The 26,443-nt window shown below is 44.7% G+C and overlaps 2 protein-coding genes across 2 annotated transcripts in view; one reads left to right on the top strand and one right to left on the bottom strand.

Annotated features, from left to right (window-relative positions):
• CCDC153 (coiled-coil domain containing 153) overlaps positions 1 to 2,201 on the bottom strand; it is a 4,873-nt gene extending 2,672 nt beyond the window's left edge. Inside the window, exons 1-4 of the mRNA XM_003796911.1 lie at positions 2,132 to 2,201; positions 1,672 to 1,737; positions 1,198 to 1,317; positions 602 to 694 (exon numbers count right to left, since the gene is read on the bottom strand). Of these exons, the coding sequence (XP_003796959.1) occupies positions 602 to 694; positions 1,198 to 1,317; positions 1,672 to 1,737; positions 2,132 to 2,201 (349 nt within the window). The remainder of the gene's footprint in view (positions 1 to 601; positions 695 to 1,197; positions 1,318 to 1,671; positions 1,738 to 2,131) is intronic.
• A 6,745-nt stretch (positions 2,202 to 8,946) lies between these two features.
• Positions 8,947 to 26,443, top strand: part of CBL (Cbl proto-oncogene) — a 90,425-nt gene continuing 72,928 nt past the window's right edge. Inside the window, exon 1 of the mRNA XM_023517301.1 lies at positions 8,947 to 9,266. Within this exon, the coding sequence (XP_023373069.1) occupies positions 9,075 to 9,266 (192 nt within the window). The 5' untranslated portion in view covers positions 8,947 to 9,074. The remainder of the gene's footprint in view (positions 9,267 to 26,443) is intronic.

The following is a 26,443-nucleotide window of genomic DNA, read 5'->3' as shown; positions in this document are numbered from 1 at the left end:
AAAAAAAAAAAGACAAGAGTCTTATTATGTCGCCCTTGGTAGAGTGCCGTGGTGCCACAGCTCACAGCAAGTTCAAACTCTTGGGCTTATGCAATTCTCTTGCCTCAGCCTCCCAAGTAATTCGGACTACAGGCACCCACCACAATGCCCAACTATTTTGTTTTTCTTAGAGATAGAGTCTCACTTTGTCACCCTCAGTAGAGTACTGTGGTGTCACAGCTCACAGCAACCTCAAACTCCTGGTCTTAGGTGATTCTCTTGCCTCAGCCTCCAAGTAGCTGGGACTACAGGCGCCCTGCTACAATGCAGGGCTATTTCTTTTTTGTTGTTGCAGTTTGGGCGGGGCCAGGTTCGAACCCTCCACCCTTGGAATATGGGGTTGACGCCCTACCCTCTGAGCTACAGGCACTGCCCTTTTTTTTTTTTTCTAATTGCAGTTGTTATTGTTGTTTAGCAGGCCTGGGCTGGGTTTGAACCCGCCTGCCTAGGTGTATGTGGCCGGCGCCCTAACCACTGAGCTAGGGGTGCTGAGCCGCACATGCTAGCTCTCGTTGCAGCCATCAGAGAGAAAGGGGTTGGGGGGGGGAGGAGGGAAGCCTACCCAGCTGCTCCCGAAGGCCCTTCACTTCTTCCTCCAGCTGCTTGTTGCGGGTCTCCATGTCCTCCTGCAAGATCTCGCACTTGCGTTTCATTTCTGGGGTGGGGCCCGCGGGCGGCCAGAGCCCCGGGTAGGGGACGGAGGGATAGAGAAAGGAAATGAGGCTGTGAGTGGGGAAGGCTGCTTGGTCTAGTGGAGAGGAGCACAAAGGCCTTCTTGCTTCTTGTGATCCTGAAAAACTGGGAGACCCTGAAAATCTGGCAAAGGGATAGAAAACTGGACTCCCTCCCCCTACTCCAGTTAGGATGGGGATTCTAGCCCTTCTCTCCACCCACAGCATGAATGAGATAATGGCAATGACTGTATTTTGGACCTCACAAAGCATCAAGCACATGGTGTCAGGCATCCTGGAAGGAAAGCCCCTGCCCTGGCGCTCAGACACCTTCCTTTGGTTCCTTCAGGATCCTGTCTTCTTTGTAAGATTTGTACCAGGCTGAGACTAGACCTGGCAGTTGGATGCCTGCTTTGTACCCTCTGGGCCTCTTAGTTGTCCTTCCCAGGCCCCTGTCTCCTGCCCACCTGCCCAGCCAACCACGCACCTTCATATATGGCTTTTCCTTCACTTCGGGCTCCTTCCAGTTCAGCCTCCAACCTGTGCAGCCTCTGCTTCACCTGGTCCTCAGAAGTCTTAGCTCGACGGGTCTCCTCCCTCCGTAGAGCTGTGAACAGTCCCAGAGCTGTCCTCAGGACTGGTAGGGGTTCCACTGAATCAGCCCCTGTAGTCTTGATAGACTCGGGAAATCTGGCAGCAGGGCATTCAGCCTCTTACTCTCTCTCTCTCTCTCTTAGAATCTCACAGGCTCTTCATTATTAGGAAGTAAAAACTCTTTCCATGTTCTGGCTGTAAAAAATAGCTCCTTCATCAACCCTCACTGCCCTTGCAGTCTTCCTAGTAGGTGATTGTTAGAGTTCAGCTTAGCTTCCCGCCATAGCTCCAACCCTCCAATCCCCAAGATACAGAAACGCCCCTTTGTGCTGTCCCTCTGCCCCTCCCCCGCTGCCACCCTCCTTACCCAAGTGGTCTCGGAGCAGCTCCTTCTCTAGCACCACCAGCCTGAGCCTGGACTCAGCCTCCATATCTGCCCTGGCAAGTTTGTAGAGCCTTAGCTTGTCTTGATGTCATCCCTCCCTCTCCCCTCCTAGCCTTACCCCACACCTTGCATTTCTGTCCCAAAGCAGATCTGAGGACCACTAAGGGAGGGATCTGAGGGCAGTCTACTGGGCTCACCATTGCCCAGCACCTGGTAGGTACTCAAAATATGGGTGACAACTATATTAAGATGGCACACAACTAGACAGGGCTCAAGGGAGAATATGGGTGGCCATTTCCCCAGTTCCTCAACTCTAGGAATCTGGATTCAAGGCCATGCAGAGGAAGGTCAGAGAGCTCATCTGTCACACAGGAATTCTGTTTGACCTCTGTGCCAGAACACGGAGAAGCAGGGTCACCTACCTCCACCCACCATGACTCACCAGCATCTGAGTTCCTTTTCTTCTGTTGTGCCCCAGCTTTCCTTCTTTTCTCTTTGGTCTTAGGTGGCATCTTGTTACTGTCCTGGGAGAGGGAGAGGACCTTGTGTTTGTTTGGGTCTGGACACAGGAATGCTTTCCTGACCATTGGGCTGAACAAGGAGTCTCAGGAGAGTCAGAATTCTAGTCTCCAAGTCTATATTTTATACTTGCCAGAAAATTTGGTTCTTGGTCTCTTTGGAATATTAGGGAGGGCTTGGGTCAATGGTGAGCATAGAGTTGTTTCTATCAGGCAGGAAGCTCTATGTACAGAAGTTATTCCTCTTAACACTTCTAGAGAAAATAAATCTGTATCTGGTCCCCTCCCTCTTCCTACCTGTAGAGTTTTCTCTTGCCTGTGTTGGGTCTCCTTGGGGTCTCCAAGACACATTCTTGGGAGGGGGCAGAGAGAAGGACCAATCAGCCAGAAGCCTGAGGAGGAGCCTGGGGCCTGGGAGCCAATCCAGGGTGACACATTTCTCTCTGGGGCGGGACTGAGAATTGGAAGGTTGGGTTTCTGGAGGCTGCATGTTGTCTAGACAACTGGGAAACATGGAGTTCAGAGGAAGGTGGAAGGTGCCAAAGCAGCTCACATGGCTCAAAATACCAAGGTCCCCACAGGGCAATTCTCCCCTTATCCCCAGATCCTAAATGTAGGTTGGAGAAAGGGATTTGGAGCTAGTTAGCTATGATTCACTTCCATGTAGGCACTGCCTGCAATTTGGAGACTTAATAAATTACAGATTTACACATCTGAGATACCATCGCGGAGACACAGAGGAAAAGGAGTGGTGGTAGCCATCTTGGGCAATTTACGTCCTAAGGTCCCATCAGCAAAATGGCGTTATTAGGCTTAAAATAGAAAATCCCCTTCAGTAAGGCATTCTACATTGTATGAGGGAAATTAAATGTAGGAGCAGATAGATGAGAGTTTCCCACTTCATAGAAATGAGGCACAGAGGAGAGGTGGACCCAGGGACTCCAGGGTACTGACTTAGAGGAGTGCAAATGTGGAGGGAAGGACACCAGTTGGAGAAGAGAGCCCTGACCTGACTGCGAGGGCCCCTCTCAATCTCAAGTAAATTCCGTGAGCCATTTAACTTTGCCTTTCCTGATCTTTAAATCTTTGCATTTGTAGATCCTAAAAAGCCAGGGTTTTAACTGGGTGTTTATATAACTATCTTCTCTCCTAGTGACTTAATCTATGGCCACACTTCCTGGATTCCCTTGTGCGGCTCATTTTCAGACAGGTGTTGGGAGACCGCTTTGTGAGGCTCCTGAAGGATACAGTTGGTTTGGGCTCCCTCTAGTGGACTTGGTTGGCTTTTCCCAAGTCACCTAAACGTTAGCTCTGAAATTATTTATAGGGCAGTGTTGGGGTGATTCCCTTTTGAGGACACTTCTTAGCATATTGCTGGAGTCATGAGTGGCTGGAAAAAGAAATATGGGGGAGAGAGTGTGGCGGATGGCTTGCCCTTCTTAGGCAGTCCCTCCAGCCTGTGCTGTCCTGGAACCTTGCCATCAGTCTGCCACCTGGATCCCTGGGCACCGTATTGGCTAGAATGAAAACAGCAGAAAACTTCATGCTTTTCTCCTTGTGAATTAGGGACCTGAAGAATCTTTCTTTAGGTACTTCTCTTCATCCTTTCCCCACCCCCAACTTTTGGTCCATTGCCTAGTATCAGGAACAGATCTGTAGAAATAGCCATGAGATCTGGGAATGAAAAATCCTTCCTCTGGGGAGAGGTAGATTCAGACAGAGACAGATTCGTGTTTATTTGTCACTTGTTGGCTGTAGGGCACTACTCTGACCCTTCGGATATTTTACAGAGCAAAGAGAAGAACCAAGCTTGTCCTTTCTTTTCTTTTCTTTTTTTTTTTTTTTGGAGACAGAGCCTCAAGCTGTCCCCCTGGGTAGAGTGCAGTGGCATCACAGCTCACAGGAACCTCCAACTCCTGGGCTCAAGCAAGTCTCCTGCCTCAGCCTCCCAAGTAGCGGGGACCACAGGCGCCCGCCACAACACCCGACTATTTTTTGGTTGCAGCCGTCATTGTTTGGTGGGCTTGGGCTGGATTCGAACCTGCCACCTTAGGTGTATGTGGCTGGCGCCTTAGCCACTTGAGCCACAGGTGCTGAGCCGCTTGTCCTTTCAAGTCCTGACAGCTCCTATAACCCAGGGCTAGTTAATCTGTGCACATCTCCCAAATACTTTTTTTCTAATCTTGAAACATGTTTTTATTCTCCCTCCAGAACTACCGCCCTGAAATGCGGGGGGTTTCCTGCTCTTGTCCTCCTCATCTAGAAGCCTGTTTGGGGACTTTTTCCTTGGGATGATCAGTGTCTCCATTATGCTTAATGCCTAAAGAAAGAAACTGAGGCAAACCTAATATAAGTAGGGAGTTTATTTGGGCCAAATTTGAGTACTGCAACCTGGGAGCATAGATTCAAGTTTCCCTGAATACGCACTTGGATAGGCTGGACACAGTGGCTCATTCCTATAATCCTAACACTCTGGGAGGCCCAGACAAGGAGAATTGCTTGAGCTCAGGAGTTTGACATTAACATGAGCAACAGAATCGGGCATTGTGGCTACTTGGGAGGCTGAGGCAAGAGGATGGCTTGAACTCAGGAGTTTTTGAAGTTGGAGTGAGCTAGGCTGATGCCATGGCACTCTAGCCTGGGTAACAGAGTTAGACTCTGCTTCAGAGAAAAGAAAATAAAGAGTATGCACTCTGATAAACATCAGTTACAAGTGGGATCTAAAGGAAAAGAAGAAGCAGTTCCTACGTCGTTTGCCAAGAATTTACATTAAAACGACCAGGTGCAGGGGCGGCGCCTGTGGCTCAGTGGGTAGGGCGCCGCCAGCTTCATATACCAAGGGTGGTGGGTTTGAACCCGGCCCCCACAAAACTGCAACAAAAAAATAGCCAGGCGTTGTGATGGGCACCTGTCGTCCCAGCTACTCAGGAGGCTGAGGGAAGAGAATTGCCTAAGCCCAGGAGCTGGAGGTTGCTGTGAGCTGTGTCGCCACAGCACTTGTCCGAGGGTGACAAAGTGAGACTCTATCTCTTAAAAAAAAAAAAAAGATAAAACTACCAGGTGCAGTGGCTCATGCTTCTAATTCCAGCACTTTGGGAGGCTGAGGCAGGAAGACCACTTGAGGCCAGCCTGGGCAACACAGTGAGACCTTATCTCTACAAAAAAATAAGAAAAATTAGCTGGGTATGGTGGCATGTACCTGTAGATCCAGCTACTTAGGATCTTGAGGCAGGAGGATTGCTTCAGCCTAGGAGTTTGAGGCTGCAGCAAGGTATGATCATCATACCACTGCATTCCAGCCTAGGCGACAGAGCAAGACCTTGTGTCTAATTTTAAAAAATTACAGGAGTGAGAGTGGTGGCTCACACCAGTAATCCTAGCACTCTGGGAGGCTGAGGCGGGTGGATTACTTGAGCTCACAAGTTTGAGACCAGCTTGTGCAAAATTGAGACCCACGTCTCTACTAGAAATAGAAAAACTGAGGCAAGAGGATTGCTTGAGCTTGAGTTGGAGGTTGCTGTAAGGTATGATACCACGGCACTCTACCCAGGGCGACAGCTTGAGACTTTGTCTCACAAAATAAATAAATAAATAAATATATAAAATAAGAAATAAAAAATAAGGCCAGTCAGATGGCTCACACCTGTAATACCAGCACTTGGGAGGCTGTGGTGGGTGGATTGCCTGAGCTCACAGGTTTAAGACAGCCTGAGCCAGAGTGAGACCTCATCTCTAAAAATAGCTGGGCACTGCGGCAGGTGCCTGTCGTCCCAGTTACTTGGAAACTGAGGCAAGAGAATTACTTGAGCCCAAGAGGTGGAGGTTGCTGTGAGCAGTGGTGCTACAGCACTCTACTGAGGGTGACAAAGTGAGACTGTCTCCAAAACAAATAAATAAATATTAAAAATTACATTAAAATAACACAAGCTATTGATTAGCTATACATTGTTCTTTACATCAAGGATTCTATGAACAGGAAAATAACGGGTGAGGCAGTTAATCGGGAACAAAATGCCTTTAGCTCAGACTACCCTAAATTATTTTTTTTTCCTCACTGCTGATGCATGGAATGCTATATTAGAATAGAGATTATAGGAAGAAAGCAAGGTATTATGCCTGAGAAGAGCATTTACTTTACAAACATGTTCCATCAACGACTTACAGGTGCAGAATGAGGATGTGGTTTGGGGCGAAGGTGAAGTGGAATAAGAAAAGTGTCACATGTCACATGAAGTGACAAGATGAACCAGCCATTGCACAACTAAGAATGAGAACGCCCTACTGATCAACGATTCAGTCCCGTCATTGGTACCTTTTCAAAAACATGCTAAATAAACATTATGGGAAAAAGGTCAATCTTTCTTTTTTCATTAACCTTAGTTTAGAAGTGACAATAGGAAAAGATAATTCCAGCAGAACTCTGTCTTCCTTTGTGTAAGCTCCCACCCATCCGGGAGCTTTGAAGAGATACAGAGAAGAGTCACTATTTCCCTTTTATTCAAATGCGAGAGGTCATTTGTATATTGAAAGAAATATGGCCTTCTGCAGCAGAAAGAGTGTATATTATATAATTCCATGCTGTGCAGATCTTGTTGAAGATAGTAAAAAGTGGAAGCCTTAAACCAAGCCAGACATGTGCAGTATATACCTACACAAGCACACACACAGCTCACGTTAATTTCGTACCCCCCCAATACCCTGTGAACATACAGTGTTGTAATGTGGAAGATCCAAAGTTAACAAAACAGTACAACATAAATTAATGTGTGATAGGTGTAAGGAATGAATTAACAGTTATGGGAAGGTAGAAAAGGAAAAGATTGCTTCTATCTCAAATATCTAGGAAGAAGGACAAAATTTGAACTGAATTTTGAAGAACGGATTGGACATTAGGAATACACTTCGTGCAGAGGGAATGCTCTGAGTTATGGTGATGAAAAAAGAAAAAAAACTGTGATATTTTATGCATGGGATATATGTACCAGGGAGTAGTGTAAAACTGCAAGGTAGGCTTGGCACCCATAACTCAGTGAGTAGGGCGCCAGCCACATACACCGAGGCTGGTGGGAATGAGTCTGGCCCCAGCCTGCTAAACAGCAATGATAACTGCAACCAAAAAATTGCCGGGCGCTGAGGCAGGCACCTGTAGTCCCAGCTACTTGGGAGGCTGAGGCAAGAGAATCACGTCAACCCAAGAGTTGGATGTTGCTGTGAGCTGTGATGCCATCGCACTCTACGGAGGGTGACATAGTGAGACTGTCTCAAAAGCAAAACAAAACGAAAACGGCAAGGTAGTTTAGTTTGGAGTTGCATCAGTCTCATTGTTAGTTTTATTCCCGAGGCAATGGGGAGCGTTTAAAGTTTTTGTGTGTCTGATGCTGTTGAACTATACTTTTAAGAAGTATATGGCGACAGGAAGGATAGCAGGGAAACCAGCGAGGAAAAGGTTTCAATAGTCCAGGGGAAAGAAAATGAGGATGTGCAACTAGGGTGGTGGCACTAGGGATGGAAAGTCTTGACAAAAACCTTCACAATAATCTAAGAGCTTTGCCTAGACTTTCCCTTGGTGGATTCTTTCCAGACAGGAACTGATAAAAGGGCATTCTACTGATAGAAAATAACATTGACTTAGAAATCAATTTTAGATAAAAGCAATTGAATTGTAAACTCAGGATGTTTGGCTGAATGGTCCTGGATTTCAAAGATATTTTCTCCACTTACATACCTGATAAAATTCCCATATCAGTCGGGGCTTTGTGAGAGAGCCAGGAGGGGGATCTAAGGTGGAATTTAGAACTTACTGACAATGCTCAGAATTATCAAATTAGGGCAGGGCATTTCTTCGGAAGGGAAGTTCCTATTTTCAAAGTTCTTCCAACTGAACTTTTATGTTAGAGAAGTGGAAGTGACTGGGGAGTGGAGCTACAGCCCCTTTGGCTGGGATCAGCAGTCAGCAGCGGTGTCACAATTTCTGTGTAGAGCAGAGCAGCGGCGAAAACAAAACAACAAAAAAAGAAGTGCCTGCAAGGAAGAAGAGCTCGGAGTGTCCCAAGCCTTGGTGGGGCCTACTGTGGCTCCAACAATGTGCATCATTCACATTCCTGTCCTTGGTGGCCTCTTAGCGAGCAGTTAAAAATCCCAGAGAGCGGAGAAATAAATTTTCCTCTTTTTCCCCACCATCCTCTCACAATATGAAGAAACAAATAACTCGAAGCTCAATTTCCTCATATGTCAGGCGTGGGGGAAAGACCCAAAGTTAAGATTCTTCCCATCACTACCTGTAGGAATTTAAACGTTGCCAGAGACGCACTCCAGGAGGGCCACACGCCAGCCCACAAGAAACATGGAGAGCTCGGCTTCGGCTTAGTGCGCAGACTCCATGTTGGACTCACTCCCGCTTCTCCAGCAGAGGGCGCAGGCACGAAAGTTTCCGCCGGCCCCGCCCCGGGATGGCCCCGCCCCGCCCCGCCCCCGGGGTAGGGGCGGGGGAGACCGGCGCGGAAACTTGGCCGCGGCTTTCCGGGGGCTGTGGCCGAGCGGGCGGCGCTGGAGGAGGTGGCGCAGGGGGCGTCGCTGCCCAGTCCGGACGCTGCCGGCAGCTTCCTGGAGCTCGCCAGTCAGCCAGTGCGTCTCGGGCGCGCGCCCAGGGTACTCCCCCTGCTCGAAGCTCGCTCTGGGGAGGGGCGCGCCCCGCGGTCTGCCGGTACCGCCCACTCTCCTCCCAGCGGCCGCTCCTCCCTCCGCCCGGATAGCCGGCGGCGGCGGCGGCGGTCGGGAGAGGCCCCTCCTTCACGCCTTCCTTCTTTCGTTCGCTCGCAGCCGAGCGGAGCCGGCTGACCCGGCTGGGCCCCCCACCTTCCCTGGGCCATGGCCGGCAACGTGAAAAAGAGCTCTGGGGCCGGGGGCGGTGGCGGCTCCGGGGGCTCGGGCTCTGGAGGCCTGATCGGGCTCATGAAGGACGCCTTCCAGCCGCACCACCACCACCACCACCTCAGCCCCCACCCGCCGGGGACGGTGGACAAGAAGATGGTGGAGAAGTGCTGGAAGCTCATGGACAAGGTGAAAGGAGTGCGGAGGACCCGCGGGAGCAGGGTGGGCGTGGGCGGAGGGCCGCGGGGAGGGGAAGGAGCGGGCAGAGGAAGCTGGGGGAGGGGACGGGTCCTGCGAGGCTGGGGAGGTGAGGAGCCGGGGTGACCGGCCGAGGGGGCGGGGGCTGGGGGTATGGGGTGGGGAAGAGATCAGGAAACTGGGGGTCAGCGGTGGGGAAAGGCTGAGCTTGGAAGTAGGGGGACGTTAAGGTGTTGTGTTGGGGGTAGCGAGACAAAGATGGGGTGGGGGCTGGGGTGAAGGTTAACTGGGAAGCCACCTGGGCGGAAGTATGATGGGGGGTGTGTGGAGTTTGGGGTTCGGTGCTGGGTGTAGGGATGTGGGTCGCGAATGGGCCGGGAGAGATGGGGGAGGAGTGAAGAAGAGTGTTTGACCGGCTAGGGCTCTCAGCTGGCTGAGGAGTCGAAATCTGACTAGGGAAATAATGTTTATGGGTTCTGATTGGAGAACGTGGGGTCAGGACAACTCCGCAGGCAAACTGTGCCCTGGGTGAGCATATAGTTTTACCATTAAGATGTAACACCAAGATCTAAGAAATAGGGATGTTTAAATGGGGCAAGGAAGGAACTTCCCTCCGCATCAAGCTCTGGCTCAAGTTTTTTGTTATCTTCGGTAACATTGGATGTGATCCATTGCTGGTGCTGAGATATGCACTGATTAAACCACAAGTTCTGGTTAGAACCATTATCTTCTGAAAGATGAATTGACTGAGCCTGCTAAGCAACAGATTCTGACTTATTCATAACTTCCTCCCTACACACACCGCTTTTAGTTGGGTTCTTATTTTTAATAAGGGCCTGAATCCTTATTAACGGGCCTGACTTTAAGCTTGTTCCATGAGCTTCTTTGATTACCTCTTTTTCTTTTCTAGCAAGTTGGAAAAAAATAACTCCATTATATTTTAGCCACTAAGTTTGTCATTTGCGAGAATTTTACTTCCTTATAGTTATGTCTATATGTGAAATATGCCGTCGTAGTCCCAAGTACTTCAAGTGTTTAAGCAGCCTAACACTTTTGTAAAATTCAACAGAATCTTTCTTTAATATTTTTCATATTCATTAACTAATAACTTATTTAGGCAAAATTCATACTGCAGATGAAAAGCAGTTTGAAGGATCTGGCGTGTTATAAGAGAATGGTGTTATTTCCTTCAGAGTAAAACTGGTTTTTGGTTCCTCTCTGGGCCTAGGTTCCTCTTCTGTAAAATTCATCATGGGTTGTTTTGGAGTAGAAACCACTAATAAAATGATTATGAAGCACTTGGCAAATGTAAATGAGCTATTTAAATACTTAATAAGTCCTGTGTGTGAATTAACAGTCCTGTAGTGCATGCCAGTGGTTTCAGAGATGCTTTCAGAGCTGGTTTTTCTCACGTTAAATAATTGGTGTTGCAGTTAACGACACAAGTGTTTGTGTTTGATTATATTGATGGTGTCATACTAATTTTATTACCAAAAGTTCTAATAAAATCATTGCAGGAAGTGAGATGTGAAAGGAAACTTTAAATGTGTTGACCCCTTTGAGAACTATTGACTGTATTAAAAATTTGAAATTTGGAGATTTGCATTTTAGGAATTTGCTGTTCGGGACTAAAAAAGTTCCTCTATTAGGCAGATGTGGTGGCCTGTGCCTGTAGTCACAGCTACTTGAGAGGCTGAATGAAGCAGGAGGATCACTTGTGTCTAGGAGTTTGAGGTTGCAGTGAGCTATGATGACACCACTGCACTCTAGCCTAGACAGTAGGGCAAGACTGTTCCAAGAAAAAAGTGTTCCTGTGACAGAAAACATATTTACATTTCTAATTACTTTGTCCTAAAAGACATAAGGGTGCTGTATGTCAAAATTGTATTGATTAGTGACCTCTGCTTAAAAATAAACTTTTTATGATTTTTCTGTGTTTCTGTCAATAAAGCATACATTATAGATAGTCCTTTTTCTTCCTATCTATAGGAGTCGTATCCTCCTGTAAGTCTTATTCCTTCTTTCATTAAAGTATGTGTATTGAATTTTGACGTCTTCTGCAGAATGTTTAATTAGTAGGGAGGTATGAAGAGGCCTCAAGTTTGGGGTTGATTTGCTTTTCCATTCTAGGGTAGGGAAAGGGATATTTTATTTTCATATTGCTAACCTCAGAAAATGATTTTAGTACCATCTGTGCCCTTCACCACAAATGTCTGGATTGAAAGCTTAGTACTTTCTGATATGTTAGTTCAGTAGTTGGGAGTGCTTTGCACACTTTCTGAATACTTCTGTAATGTTGTTAGATTGCACCATCTCTTTTACCCTTGATGTTCTGTGCATAGGGTGTTCTTTTTTTCCACTTTATTTTTATTGCTCAGAGTCTTCAATGTGTCACTACACCTTCTTGACCTCATGTCGTATGATACAAGTGGTAAAGAACACATAAACAGTTGTCCAACATGTATATTCTATTTAGTTCTAGATCACCATTTCATGTAAGTTTATTATAATAACCTATGGTGGCAAAAATACCTAGCGGCTGACTGTCAAACTTTGGTTTAATAATCAGCAGTCTAGCAGAAGCATTTTGCTAATGAGTTTAAGTTCTAGAACGGATTAGTAAATCAGTAAACTGGCCGATGTTGACCAGAACCCATGACTTATGCCAGCTTCTTCATCTGCATACATTCAAGGTTGGGGGAGGGGAGAAGACTGTTTCCAGTGGTAACTCAATAAATTAGGAGTAGGCTGGAGTGATATTCATGTAGCTTCAATGACAAGGACAAAACATACGTATGAAAAAATATATACTGGGCACAATAAGAGATTAACAGTAATAAGAAAAGAGAACAATTATAACAATAAACTGTAATAAAAGTTATATGGGATGGGTGCAGTGGCTCATGCCTGTAATCCTAGCACTCTGGGAGGCCGGGACCGGTAGATTTTGCCTGAGTTTATGAGTTCGAGATTAGACTGAACCAGAGCCAGACCTCGTCTCTAAAAATAGCCGGGCGTTGTGGCAGGCGCCTGTAGTCCCAGCTACTTGAGAGGCTGAGGCAAGAGGCTTGAGCCCAAGCGTTTGAGGTTGCTGTGAACTATGATGCTACGGCACTCTATGGAGGGTGACAAAGTGAGACTCTGTCTTAAAAAAAAAAAAAAATTTACATATCATTTTCTCTCTCATATCTTTTTTTTTTTTGAGACAGATCCTCAAGCTATCCCCCTGGGTAGAGTGCTATGGCATCACAGCTCACAGCAACCTCCAACTCCTGGGCTCAAGCGAGTCTCCTGCCTCCGCCTCCCAAGTAGCTGGGACCACAGGTGCCTGCCACAACGCCCGGCTATTTTTTGGTTGCAGCCATCGTTGTTTGGCGGGCCCAGGCTGGATTCGAACCGGCCACCTTAGGTGTATGTGGCTGGCACCTTAGCCACTTGAACCACAGGCGCCAAGCCTTTTTTTTTTTTTATTTTTAAAAATAAGACAGAGTCTTACTCTTACCCAGGCTGGGGTGCCATGGTGTCAGCCTAGCTTATAGCAGCCTCAGACTTCTGGGTTGAAGCTATCCTCCTAAGTAGCTGGAACTAGAGGTGCCTACCACAATGCCTGGCTCATTTTTGTATTTTTACTGGAGATGAGGGTCTCACACTTGCTCAGGCTGGTCTCCAACCTGTGAACTGAGGCAGTCCACCCACCTTGGCCTCCCAGAGTGCTGCAGTTAACAGGTGGGAGCCACAGCACCCGGCTAAGACAGAGTCTTGATTGTTCTGTCATCTGGGTTAAAGTGCAGTGGCATTATCATAGCTCACTGTCACCTCCAAGTCTTGAGCTCAAGTGATACTCCTTCCTCAGCCTCCCTTCCTCAGCCTCCCGAGTAGCTGTAACCACAGGCAAGCCCTACCACACTTGCCTAATTTTTCTATTTTTCACAGAGACTGGGTCTAAAACTCCTGACCTCAAGTGATCCTTTTGCTTTGGCCTCTCAGAGTGGTAGGATTATAGGGATGAGCCACTGTGCTGTACCTGGTTAATATTTAACATTTTATAGAGATGGGGGGGGTCTCCCTATTCTCTTGTCCCATTGGGGTGATTTATTTATTTATTTATTATTTTTTTGAGACAGAGTCTCACTATGTCACCCTCAGTAGAGTACCGTGGTGTCACAGCTCATAGCAACCTCAAACTCCGGTGTTCAAGTGATTCTCTTGCCTCAGCCTCCCAGTTAGCTGGGACTACAGGTGCCTACCACAACGCCTGGCAATTTTTTTTTTAAATTGTAGTTGTTGTTTAGCAGGCCCCAGCTGGGCTTGAACCTGCCAGCTCTGGTGTACGTGGCTGGCACTGTAACCACTGTGAGCTACGAGCACCGGGCCCCAGGATTTTTTTTTTTTTTTTTTGAGATAGTCTCAAGCTGTCGACATGGGTATAGTGCTGTGGAATCACAGCTCACAGCAACCTCAAACTCCTGGGCCCCAAGTGATTTCTCTTGCCTCAGCCTCCCAAGTAGCTGGGACTATAGGTGCCACAATGCCCAACTGTTTTTTTGTTGTTGTTGCAGTTGTCGTTGTTTTAGCTGACCCGGGCCAGATTCGACCCGCCAGCCTCAGTATATGTGGCTGGCGCCTTACCCACTGAGGTACAGGTGCCAACCCCAGGATGATTTTTTAATGAGCTATAATTTGTTAGAAAAAAATGCTTGTCTTTAAAGCATGAATTTTTAAAAGTATTTCCATTTTTTTCAGTGCTTAATGTATAGTAGAACCTCTGTAGTTGACTACCTCCCTACATTGACTACCTCCTTAAGTTGACCTAATTTTCATAGACCAGACACACACCACATGTACTCTGTGGAGGACTGACTTCTGTGTTGAACACCTCTATAAGTTGTATCTGGACCCCTTGAACTGTGACACACAATATCAATTTGTCCTCTATAACTTGACCATTTGAATCTATTGTATACCAAGGGGTAAAAGGTGTGGGCTTTGTTCCTTGGTTGTATTATTTTTTCTTTAGTATCTTTTCTTATGTTTTATTGTTACCATGTATTAGATTAGGCCTAAGTATGGAAGATTCTTTCAATGTGGAGGACTGGTCTGAATTGTTAGTACATCTTGCAATTATAGTAGAACCTCTGTAAGTTGACAGTCCCAAGGGACTGCGACAAATTGGTCAACATATGGAGAGGATCAACATACGGAACTTCTGTTGACAACATGTGGTCGCATAAGGAACTTCCATTGCGTACATGGGGTCCATGAAAATTAGGTCAACTTAAGTGGGTGGTTAGTGTAGGGAGGTGGTCAAATAGGGAGGTTCTACTATACTGAAAAATTTTACAGTTAATCGAGATACGATGGCCCAAAGGAAAGGACTCAGAAGAGCTGACATTGAAGGAAAAGGTTGGTCTTCTACATTTTCTGGAAAGCGGCAGCCAAAAACAGCAGAACATTTTGGAACATTTTGGTGTTAGCCAGACCACAGTTAGCAACATCCAAAAATGTAAACATGAATACTTGGAGAGAGATGGTAAGGAAAGCAGAGACCTGCAGTGGAAAAGGAGGAAAACTTCCCTTGATGAAGTCAGTAAAGCCACATTAAGCTGGTTCAACAAATAAGGGCAGTTAACGCCAGACTCTCCAGGCTGATGATCCAAGAAATTGCTAAAAAATTCACACAGGAATTTGGGCTGGCAAATTTCCAAGCTTTGAATGGTTGGCTTGAGATATTTAAACTGCAACCTGAGATCTCTCAGAAAGTCTTGTGTGGTGAATCCAACAAAGTTCCAGTAGAAGTTGTGGGAGAGTTCATCAAAGAGTTCCTGAACTTCACCGGAGGCTTCAAAGATGATGACATCTTTAACTCTGACCATGGGGACTCCTTCAGGGTGATGCTTGACAGGCACCTCATTATGAAGGGTGACAAATATAAGCATGGAAAACTTTGCCAGACAATATTTCCCAGTTCTGCACGCATTGTGCCAGAGAGAAACTAAAGCTTTTGGTGAATTGATAAATTGGCAAAGCCATGCACATTAAAGAACCTGAAGCCAGAAGATCTCCCCGTCACTTGGAGATCAAACAAATGCACGTGGATGACTGGTGCCCTATTTGAGGAGTGGGTAAGGAATATTGACCAAGAAATGTAGAAAGACCACAGACAACTGTCCTAGACACTTGCAAGTGAATCATCTCACAAGCATGACATTGGACTTTCTGCTTTCAGACATGATCTGAAAAGTTCAACCACTTGACCAAAGCATCATCAAAACATTTAAAATGCGCTACAGGCTGGGTATGGTGGCTCATGCCTGTAATCCTAGCATTCTTGGGAGGCTGAGGTAGGAGGATCACTTGAGCCCAAGAATCTGAGGTGGTTGTGAGCAAGGCTGGCGCCATAGCATAGTTTGGGTCAGCAGAATGTGACTCTGTCTCCAAAAACAAAACAAAATGTACTATTGTGACCCAGTTCCTACAGTGGGTCACTTACTAAAACACAAACCTGTGTCCACCTGTAGAAGCAGCTTCATCTGCTGCATTAGTTAATGCTCTGGATGCTGTCCTCTGGATCTGTTCTACTTGGAATAAAGTTCAGCCATAGACAATATAGATAAGTTTCAAGTAAGTTAGATTTGTCACAACCCAAGAACACGGTATTTTTTTATTTTTATTTTTGTAGACAGGATTTCACTCTTGTCTCCCAGGGTAGAGTTCTGTGGCATCATTATAGCTCACAGCAACCTCAGACTCCTGGGCTCAAGCTGTCCTCCCATGTCAGCCTTACAGTTGTGAGCCACTGCTCTGGGCCAAATATGTTTTGGTCTCATCAGACAGTCCATCATCTCCATGGCAGAATTTGAAGGAGTGGGTTTTGAAGTGGATGGGTTTTGAAGTGGGTTTTGCAATGGATGATGAGGTGGCAACCTGTAATGAACCTGACCCAGAAGCAATTTTCCAAGCAATATTGACCAAAGTACAGACCAGTAGAAGTGCATGAAGCAGCTGATGAAGTGGATGGCACAGAAATTGCAGAGACTCTAATAAGAGTATGTTGGGGATCTGATAATGCATTTGAGGTCATTTGATATGGAAAAATGCCCAGATTTGCTAAGTAGGATAGCCAGCGTTGAGAGTGCTTTCTCCACTTAAGGTTGGTGATGAGACACAGACCAAGATTGACTTTTTTCAGAATGATTAAACCATGAGAAAACAGAGACAAGAGAATCACTTAAACCCAAGAGTTTGAGGTTGTTGGAAGCTGTAATGCCATGACACTGTACCGAAGGTGACGTAGTAAGACACTGTCTCAAAAAAAGAAAAGAGAGAGAAAACAGTAAATGTATTGATCTTGTATGATACTGTATATATGATTTCCCTGTGCTTTGCTTATGTATGATTTTGTATGATATTATCAATAAAAGCTGTATAAGAAAGTGAAGTATCAGTACAGTAGGACTAGTCCCCTGTGTTGACCACCTCTGTATGTTGACATGTTTGTTACAGTCCCTTGGGTGGTCAACTTTTTTTTTTTTTGCTAGTAGAGCGCCATGGTGTCGTATCTTACAGCAACCTCAGACTCTTGGGCTTAAGCAGTTCTTCTGCCTTAGCCTCCCAAATAGCTGGGACTACAGGCACCTGCCACAGTGTTCAGCTATTTTTAGAGACGGGGTCTGGCTCCAGCTCAGGCCGGTCTCAAACTCCTGAGCTCAGGCAATCCACCTGCCTTGGCCTCCCAGAGTGCTGGGATTACAGGTGTGAGCCAGCCCACCCGGCTGGGTGGTCAACTTTCAGACAGAGTTGTGATCTGTTGCCTGGGGTAGGGTGTGGTGGTATCATCATGCAGCTGCGTACTTCTGGGCTCAAGCAATCCTCCTGCCTCAGTTTTTCTGTTTTTAGTAGAGAGGGGTCTTGTTTTTTCCTCAGGCTGGTCTTGAACTTGTGAAGCAAGTTCTTAAGCAGTCTACCCGCCTCGGACTTCCCAGAGAGCTAGGATTACAGGCATGAGCCACCATGCCTGGCCACTACTTTTGAGTTGAGGGTTAGTGTTTGTTCAGATTATATGTGCTGGTTACTTTGCATGGTGATCATAATCATAGAGGGTTGCATACGTTGTTCTCCAGTTATACCTAATTCATGTCATTTGTGGTGGAATTTACCACTTATTAATTTTAATTTATTGACACGTCTGTCTCTTCCCCCATTCGACCTCCTTAGGACCAAGGCTTTGTCTTAACATACTCCCTTATTTTCTGTCTGATTAATTGGGGGAATCCGATAAGGAATCTTTTTTCTTTTTGTTGAGTGGGGAATTAAAGGAACATTTATGAAAAGTGCCTTTACTTTGTAAAGATGGTATTGTCATAGTGAGATATAATTGTGTTGTTTTTATGCCTGTGAAGAATTCACCAAAAGGATATGAAATTCCTCGTAATTCTGTGTTGTAAAACAAGAGTGAATTGAGTATTTTATATGATTAATGATAGAGATTTTGAAAGGTATATAGAGTAAAAGGCAGGATTGGGCCAGGGAAGAAGATAGTCTGCTCCGTTCATTTTGTGACTATGGTTGAAGTTTTGGTGACTCTTGCTGTAGGAAAACCTTTCTTGAACAGTGTTGCTAATGCTGGGCCCAATGGCTCATGTTTATAATAGGAGCACTCTGGGAGGCTGGCGAGTGGACTTCTGGAGCTCAGGAGTTTTGAGACCAGCCTGAACAAGAGCGAGACCCTGTCTCTGAAAAATAACTGGTCATTGTGGTGGGTACCTGTAGTCCCAGCTACTTGGGAGGCTGAACAAGAGCATCCCTTGAGCCCAAGAGCTTGAGGTTGCTGTGAGCTATGACACCAAAGCACTCTACTGGGGGCAACAAAGTAGGACTCTGTCTCAGAAACATAACAAAACAAAACAACAACAAAAAAATAATGTTGTTAGCCAGCAATATACCTATAATGAACCTGTTAGATCATGGTCAAATTTGTCCCTGAGTCTTCCCCTTTAGCAAAGTTCATGTTGTATTCAATTATACAATAACATTTTTACTCTGAAAAATCATTTTCCTGTTGATTAACCTAGAAGAGCATTAAAGAAAAATGCGTTAAGTATTAGTTCGAAAAGTGAGCCTAAATTTTAATCGCGTCTTCCAATGAAGTTCTTAATTCTGATCTACATTGTTAGGTTTGTTAGAAGAGGAGGACTATAACAAGCAAGTCATTGTGAAATGTTTTCATGATTAGCACATTTTGTGCTGAAAGGAAATAGGTGGGAGTAGTCAACCAGGAGCACTGGAAGCCAGCCTCAGCTCTGTCCCCACAGTGTTCCTTCCTGCAGCAACTTCCATAAAAAGGGGAAAGGGGTGCTAACGATGGTCTTGGCCAAGCACATCCCCTGGGGATCCAAGTGCTGGGGAGATGAGGTGCCACTGCCCGCCATGCTCGCATGTTTCTGTGAGAAGAAATCAGCAGTGACTCTGGGTCTCCTCTCTGCGGTTTTTGGAATGGATGGTGAGTCATGCTTAGAGGACTCCACTGCCTGGGTACCTTCTCGCAACCAGCACTGACTGTTTGCTGCCTTCCCCCTGGTTTGGATCTGTCATGGGGGAAAGATCAAAATGAGGCCGAATCACTCGTGCTTCACTGAGTGGGATGGGATCCTAATTTTTACCTCTTCCTTTCTTGGACCTTTTTTAAAGCACAGTACATAGCTATAGCACTCTTTGAGAATAAAACACAATTTTCAAATCATAAAATATTAGGACAAACTGTAAAAGTCCCCTTTTACCTCCAAATGACTACCCTCTCCAGAGGTATCCACTGTATGTAGTTTGAGGTCCATCCACCTAGGCCTTACCCCTCTTTCTAAGTGCTTCTAAGAAGGCTGGATGGACAGCATTGCCCTAGAGTAATCTGTTACCTTCAGCAAGTAGTTGACTTTAGCATTTACTCACTAAGCCTGATAGCTAAGAACTAATAATGTCTTACAGAGCAATTTACAATTTCATATCTGCAGATATATCAAAAATCTCAAAGTAATGTGTCTAGTACGAATGAAAGTGAGAATTGGAGAGATTAAGTCATCTTTTCAAATCACCCAGCTCGTATTTATTTTTTCTTCTGAATGTCTCCAGAGTAAAGACATAGTTTTTTTTTTCTGGGTGGAACTTGACCCAGAGTTCAGACTGTGTCAAAGGATTTCTTATAAACCAATGCTTCTCAGACTTTAACGTGAACTCAGATTATCTGGGGATCTTGTTAAAACTGTAGACTTTGAGTAGGTCTTGGGTGGGGTCTGGGATTTTGTAAATTCCCAGCCAGCTCCCAGTCAACGCAGCCAGGCCAGGGACTAGACTTGATGAAGCAGGCTACCAGGGTTGCTTTTGTATGTTAGATGGGCTTGACAGATCTTTTTTTTTCTTCAGACAGAGTTTTTACTTTGTTGCCCTTGGTAGAGTGCCAATGGTGTCACAGCTCACAGCAACCTCAAACTCTTGGGCTTAAGCGATTCTCTTGCCTCAGCCTCCCAAGTAGCTGGGACTACAGGTGCCTATCACAACACCTGGCTATTTTTTGGTTGTAGCTGTCATTGTTGTTTGGCAGGCCGGGGCTGGGTTCGAACCTACCAGCTCTGGTGTATGTAGCTGGCGCCCTAGCTGCTGAGCTACAGGTGCCAAGTCAAGAGTATATATACACATATATATGTATGTGTTTTTTGTTTTTTTGAGACAGAGTCTCACTTTGTCACCATTGGTAGAGTGCCGTGGCTTCACAGCTCACAGCAACCTCCAACTCCTGGGCTCAAGCAAGTCTCCTGCCTCACTGCCTCAGCCTCCCAAGTAGCTGGGACCACAGGTGCTCACCACAACGCCTGGCTAATTTTTTTTTGGTTGCTGCCATCATTGTTTGGTGGGCCCAGGCTGGATTTGAACCCACCACCTTAGGTGTATGTGGCTGGCGCCTTAGCCACTTGAGCCACAGGCACTGAGCCCAGAAATGGGATTTTTGAACAAAAACTTTTCTTTTCTTTTCTTTTTTTTTTGCAGTTTTTTTGGCCAGGGCTGGGTTTGAACCCACCACCTCTGGCATATGGAGCTGGCACCCTACTCCTTTGAGCCACAGGCACCACCCCCAAAACTTTTTTCTTTATAAAAATTTTGAGGGCCTAGAGCAGCTGCTATATTTAGATATATTTTCACCTTAGGGGAAAAGTATGTTAGAACCTTTTCACAGTCATACTTCCATTGCACACAAACCATCTGCTAGTTGCTGGGGAGTTAAAGATGACCCAGTGCTTGCACTTAGTCTGTGTAATATAACTGAACCTGTACGAATTGCTCTGGGAATCTTCTGGGGGGGAGGGTCATGAGGCACACTATTACTTTATCCCAGAGGAATAAAGGGATTAGGAATGGGAGGGATTTTAAGCAAGCTTCTCTGTAGTACCTTAATTGTGTCTCTTAATTAGTATATGGCATTCAGAAGTAATGCTAAAGTTCTTTATAGTAGTCCTTATCTGAGGTTTTGCTTTTTGCAATTTTCAGTTATCTATGGTCCAAACTATTAAATGGGAAATTCGAGAAATAAACAATTCAGTTTTTTTTTTTTTTCCCAGCTTTTGAACCCGCCACCTCCAGCATATGGGGCCTATGAGGCATATGGGGCTGGTGCTCTACTCAAAAAACCATTTTTTTGAGACAGTCTTACTGTATAACCCTCGGTGGAGTGCTTTGGCGTCGCAGCTCACAGCAACCTCCAACTCTTGGGCTTAAGTGATTTCTTGCTTCAGCCTCTGTAGTAGCTGGGAGTACAGGTGCCCATCACGATGCCTGGCTATTTTTTTGTTGTTGTTGTTGCAGTTGTTATTGTTACTTTAGCTGGCCTGGCTGAGTTTGAACCCACCAGCCTTGGTGTATGTGGCTGGTGCCATAACCACTGCTACGGGTGCTGAGCCAACATTTCAGTTTTTTTTTTCTTTACAATTCATTTTTTTTAAAGTAGTTTTTTATTTTACATTTATTTTTGTAGAGACAGAATTTTGTTGTGTTCCCCAGGCTGGTCTCGAGTTTCTGGGCTCGAGAGATTCTCTTGCCTGTTGGGATTGGGAAGTGCTAGGATTACAGGCATGAGCCACTGGGCCCATTCACACACAATTGTGACGTTTTATGTTCTGAGTAGCATGATGAAATCTTGTGCCATCCCACTTTGTCCTGTCCTTTTCTGCTCAAGAATCATCCCTCACTGGAGATGTATGTGCAGTCTGGGTAGATACTGTGGATAGACCACTTGATACTTACTTAGTAGTTATCTCAGTTATCAGATATCTTGACTGTCGGGTATTGCGGTGCTCCTGTTGCCGGAACCCTTATGTTATTTCATGATGGTCCTGAAGCGCGAGAGGAATGATGCGAGCACTTCAGATATGTCAAAGAGAAGTCAGAAGTTGCTTGCTTTAAGGGAAAAGGTGAAAATTCTTGACTTAATAATGAAGGAAAATATGCTGAGGCTGCATTCCATCTGTGAATTTGGGAAGAAGAGAAAAAGAAAGTTGTGCTAGTGTTTTTGCTGATGCACCTGTAGCCACAGTGCATTTTATGTCCATGGTTAAGATGGAAAAAGCATTGAATTTATGAATGGACGACCTGAACAGAAGAGTTGACACTTGACACAGTTTGGTTTGGTGCCATCTTTGGGTTTAGACATCCACTAGTGTTCTTGGAATCTGTATCGTTCAGATGTGGGGGGGCACTATAATCTCTAATTTATGCTAAACAAATTTGGTTTGAAGTTGTACTGACAACTCTAGACAAAGATTTATTTTTGCCTTTAAAAAACAGAATTCATGTGGCAGCATCTGTAGCTTAGTGGGCAGAGTGCCAACCACATCTACCAAGGCTGGTGGATTTGATCCCGGCTGGACCAGCTAAAAAAGAACAATGAAAACTGCAACAACAACAACAAAATCAACAAAAACTTAGCTGGGCGTTGTGGCAGGTGCCTCAGCTACTTGGGAGGCTGAGGCAAGAGAACCGCTTAAGCTCAAGAGTTTGAGGTCGGGCGGTGCCTGTGGCTCAAGGAGTAGGACGCTGGCCCCATATGCTGAGGGTGGTGGGTTCAAACCCAGCACCAGCCAAAAAAAAAAGAGTTTGAGGTTGCTGTGAGCTGTGACACCATGGAACTCTACCCAGGTTGACAGCTTGAGACTCTTGTCTCAAAAAAAAAAAAAAAATAGAACTCGGCGTGGTGCCTATGGCTCAAGTGGCTAAGGCACCAACCACATACACCTGAGCTGGCAGGTTCAAATCTAGCCCGGGCCTGCCAAACAATGATGGCTGCAATGAAAAAATAGATGGGCATTGTGGTGGGCACCTATAATCCCAGCTGCTAGGGAGGCAGAGGCAGGAGAATCGCTTGAGCCCAGGAGTTGGAGGTTGCTATGAGCGGTGATGCCACGGCACTCTACCCGGGGTGATAGCTTGAGGCTCTGTCTAAAAAAAAAAAAAAAAATAGAACTCATGAATAAATACCGTGTGGTTCAGCTGTCAGAACATATCTTTTATTTAATTTTACACGTTATATTGAATGTGTTTTTTCTGCAGTTGGTGTGACAGATGAAAAGAATGAAATTGGTAATGAGTTATAAGTGGCATGGTATTTTTGATAAATGCTATTTGTGTGGTGTTTGAATTGGAATTTTGATAATAATGGAGAGTAATAATTAGGGTTTTTTCTTGAGGCTAATTTTTTTTTCTATAATTACTTGACTATAAGATGATACTTTTTTTAAAAAATAGATTTTCTGATTTGTCTTTGAAAAAAGCAGTCATGAGTTATAGTTTAAAGAAACATCACTGTATATTTTACACTTGTAAATATCTTCAAATTTCTGACATGGAGCTTCTAAAATTTGAAGAGACTTTAGAAATAAAAAAATTTTAAGAGACTTTAGAAATAAATTTATTTCATTTGTAGAGGCATAAGTGAATAACTTGTCCGAGGTCATAAAGCTAGTTAATGTCAATAAACAGACTAGACCCCAGATCTCTGAACTTGAACTCTTGCGTCCTTTACACTGTACCTCCTATTCCCTTGAGCAGTACTGATTCTTTATAACAGCATTTACCTAATGTTTTATGTAGAACTACACATATTGAATACTTGTTTTTGTAGCTTAAAACTTGATTCATTTTTAAACATATGGAAAACTTTGAAATTAAAAGTACTTTTGTGGTAAGTTGGGGTTTTTTGAGATAAAAATACATATTCATAGTCCTGTATGCTTATAGTTTTTTGCTTAATTAGAAATGAAAATTCCTTAGCATGAGAAAAGCCTCTGTATTTAGAATTGCATTAGGCTTAGGTACATTTCTCTATAACTTTTTGCTTTTTTAAAAATTTAGCAACCTTTTTTTTTTTGAGACAGAGTCTCAGTTTGTCACCCTGGGTAGAGTGATGTGGCATCATAGCTCATAGTAACCTCTTAACTCTTGGGCTCAAGCAATCCTCTTGCCTCAGCCGCCCCAGGAGCTGGGACTATAGGCACTTGCCACAGTGCCTGGCTATTTTTAGAGATGGGGGTCTCGCTTTTGCTCAGGCTGGTCTTGAACTCCAGAGCTCAAGCAATCCAGCTGCCTTGGTCCCCTAGAGTGCTAGGATTACAGGTGTGAGCTGCCATGCCTGGCCCAAAAATTGAGCAATTTTTAATCATAGTTTTATTCTTCTTTACTGTAATTATAACGCCATTTTTTTTCTATTGACCATTGACTTTTGGCAGAAGGACAGGAAGGAGCTAGCTCAGTGATAAAGCTATTATGAATGGAATACATGGCTGCTGTACAAGGATACTGTTGGCTTCCCAGAGCTAAGCAAGTTTCTTTTTAACATTGTTCTGAGTGATGCTATAAGTGTACAGGCAGAAGTAAACAAAAGGCAGCCATTTTTGTTACTGCAGGACTTGGAATATATTTTATCTTTCAAAAATTTTTGGTGGTTTTTTTTTTTTTTTTTTTGAGGCAGAGTCTTAGTCTGCTGCTCAGGCTTAAGTGGTGTGGCATTAGCCTAGCTCACAGCAACCTCAAACTCCTAGGTTCACGTGATCCTCTTGCCTCCCAGTAGCAGGGACTATAGGTGCTTGTCACAATGCCTGGCTAAGTTTTCTGTTTTTAGAGAGACAGGGTCTCTCTCTTGCTCAGGCTAGTCTCAAACTCCTGAGCTTAAGCAGCCCTTCACCTGGTCTCTCAGTGCTGGGATTACAGGCATGAGGTGGTTGGCTTGAAATTTTTTGGGAGAAGGAAAGAGGGGAGGAGAGGAGGAGGATGGGGAGAAGGAGAGAAGAGAAGGAGGCAGGAACTAAATGTCTGATGAATATTTTTAAGCTTGGGGTGTACATTTGTGCTTTGGAGGTTAAATATGGTGCCAATTTAAAATTCACTGAATAATAAAGGCAGTTTTGGACTTCTGATGTTTATGAACTATTGATTTGAATTATTTGGAATTTTATTTTTAAAAAGACTATAAATGTTTAGGGCATTTTTTTTTTTTTTTGGAATTTTATTTTTAAAAAGACTATAAACGTTTAGAGCATTTTTTTTTTCTTTTTGAAGGACATTAATATCAAGAGTAGGCCTACCTGGACATTTTCTTGATCTTGGTCTATGTTAGTGTTCCTCAAAGACTTAAGAGTTGTTAGTGCAGCACTGAGTTCCCTGGTCAGGATGACTCATTTCAAAAAAGATCTTGAGAAGGGCAGGCCTTAAATCTACAGATGGTCCTTATAAGGTCACACTGTAAGGAAGGACAAGTAACACTGATTGATTGATTGATTAAGACAAAGTCTCACTTTGTTGCTCTGGGTAGAGTGCTGTGGCATCATTGTAGCTCACAGCAACCTCAAACTCCTGGGCTGAAGAGATCCCGTTGCCTCAGCCTCCTGAGTAGCTAGTTCTACAGGTGCCTGCCACCACGCCTGGCTAGTTTTTTTATTTCTAGTAGAGATGAGGTCTCACTCCTGTTTAGATGGGACTCGAACTCCTGAGCTGAAGTAATACATCCACCTCAGCCTTCCAGAGTGCTAGGATTATATGAGCCACTGCTCTTGGCTAACAAATAACTTTTACTAAAGGTACATGGTACTAGTTTAAAACTGCTAATTAACTGTTTTCAGCATTTTGTAGTATGTTGTGAGGGCTGATAATATTTTTCAATCGATTGTTGTGAGCATCATTTATTGCTTGCGTATTAGAAGTTGGGCGTTGTATGTACGACCAGAGCAATTTTTAGTTTAGCTTGTTCTTGAAGGGAAATGCAGTTGACCCTAGAACATTGAGGAGGTTGGGGCACCTATCTCCCAGTTAAAAATTGCATAGAACTTTTGACTCTCCCCAAACTTGACTACTAATAATCTACTGTTGACCAGAAGTCTTACTGATAGCACAACTGATTAACACATTTCGTGTGTATTATACATATATATATATTTTTTTTTTTACACTTTTTTTTTTTCTGAGACAGAGGTTTGCTCTGTTGCCCTGGCTGGGGTGCAGTGGCATCATCATAGCTTACTGCAACCTGAAATTCCTGGGCTCAAGTGATCCTCCTACCTCAGCTTCCCAAGTAGCTGAGACTACAGATGGACAGCACCACTCCTGGCTTATTTTTTCTTTTCTTTTTTTGCAGTTTTTGGCCAGGACTGGGTTTGAACCCACCACCTCTGGCATATGGGGTTAGCGCCTTACTCCTTTGAGCCACAGGTGCTGCCCTATTTTTTCTATTTTTTGTAGAGATGGGTTTTGCTCTTGCTCAGGCTGGCCCAAACTCCCGAGCCCAAGTGATCCTCCCACCTCAGCCTCCTAGAGTGCTAGGATTGCAGGTGTGAGCCACTGTGCCTGCCCTATATATTGTATTCTTATAATGAAGTAAGCTAGAGAAAAGAAAATGTTACTAAGAAATTATAAGGAAGAGAAAATATATTATAAGGAAGAGGAAATACATTATAAGGAACAGAAAATATTAGGAAGGGGAATTCATATGTGGAAGTGGATCATCATAAAACCTTCATCCTTGGGTGGTGCCTGTAGCTCAAGTGGCTAAGGCGCCGGCCACATACACCAGAGCTGGCAGGTTTTAATCCAGCCTGGGCCTGCCAAATAACAATGACAACTACAACCAAAAAATAGCCAGC

The sequence above is a fragment of the Otolemur garnettii genome, unplaced genomic scaffold (genome assembly GCF_000181295.1).
Source record: "Otolemur garnettii isolate 467f Iridium unplaced genomic scaffold, OtoGar3 scaffold00108, whole genome shotgun sequence".
In the NCBI taxonomy this organism is placed as follows: Eukaryota; Metazoa; Chordata; class Mammalia; order Primates; family Galagidae; genus Otolemur; species Otolemur garnettii.
The sequence above is the reverse complement of the archived record's forward strand: the minus strand, read 5'-3'. Positions and strand labels throughout refer to the sequence as shown.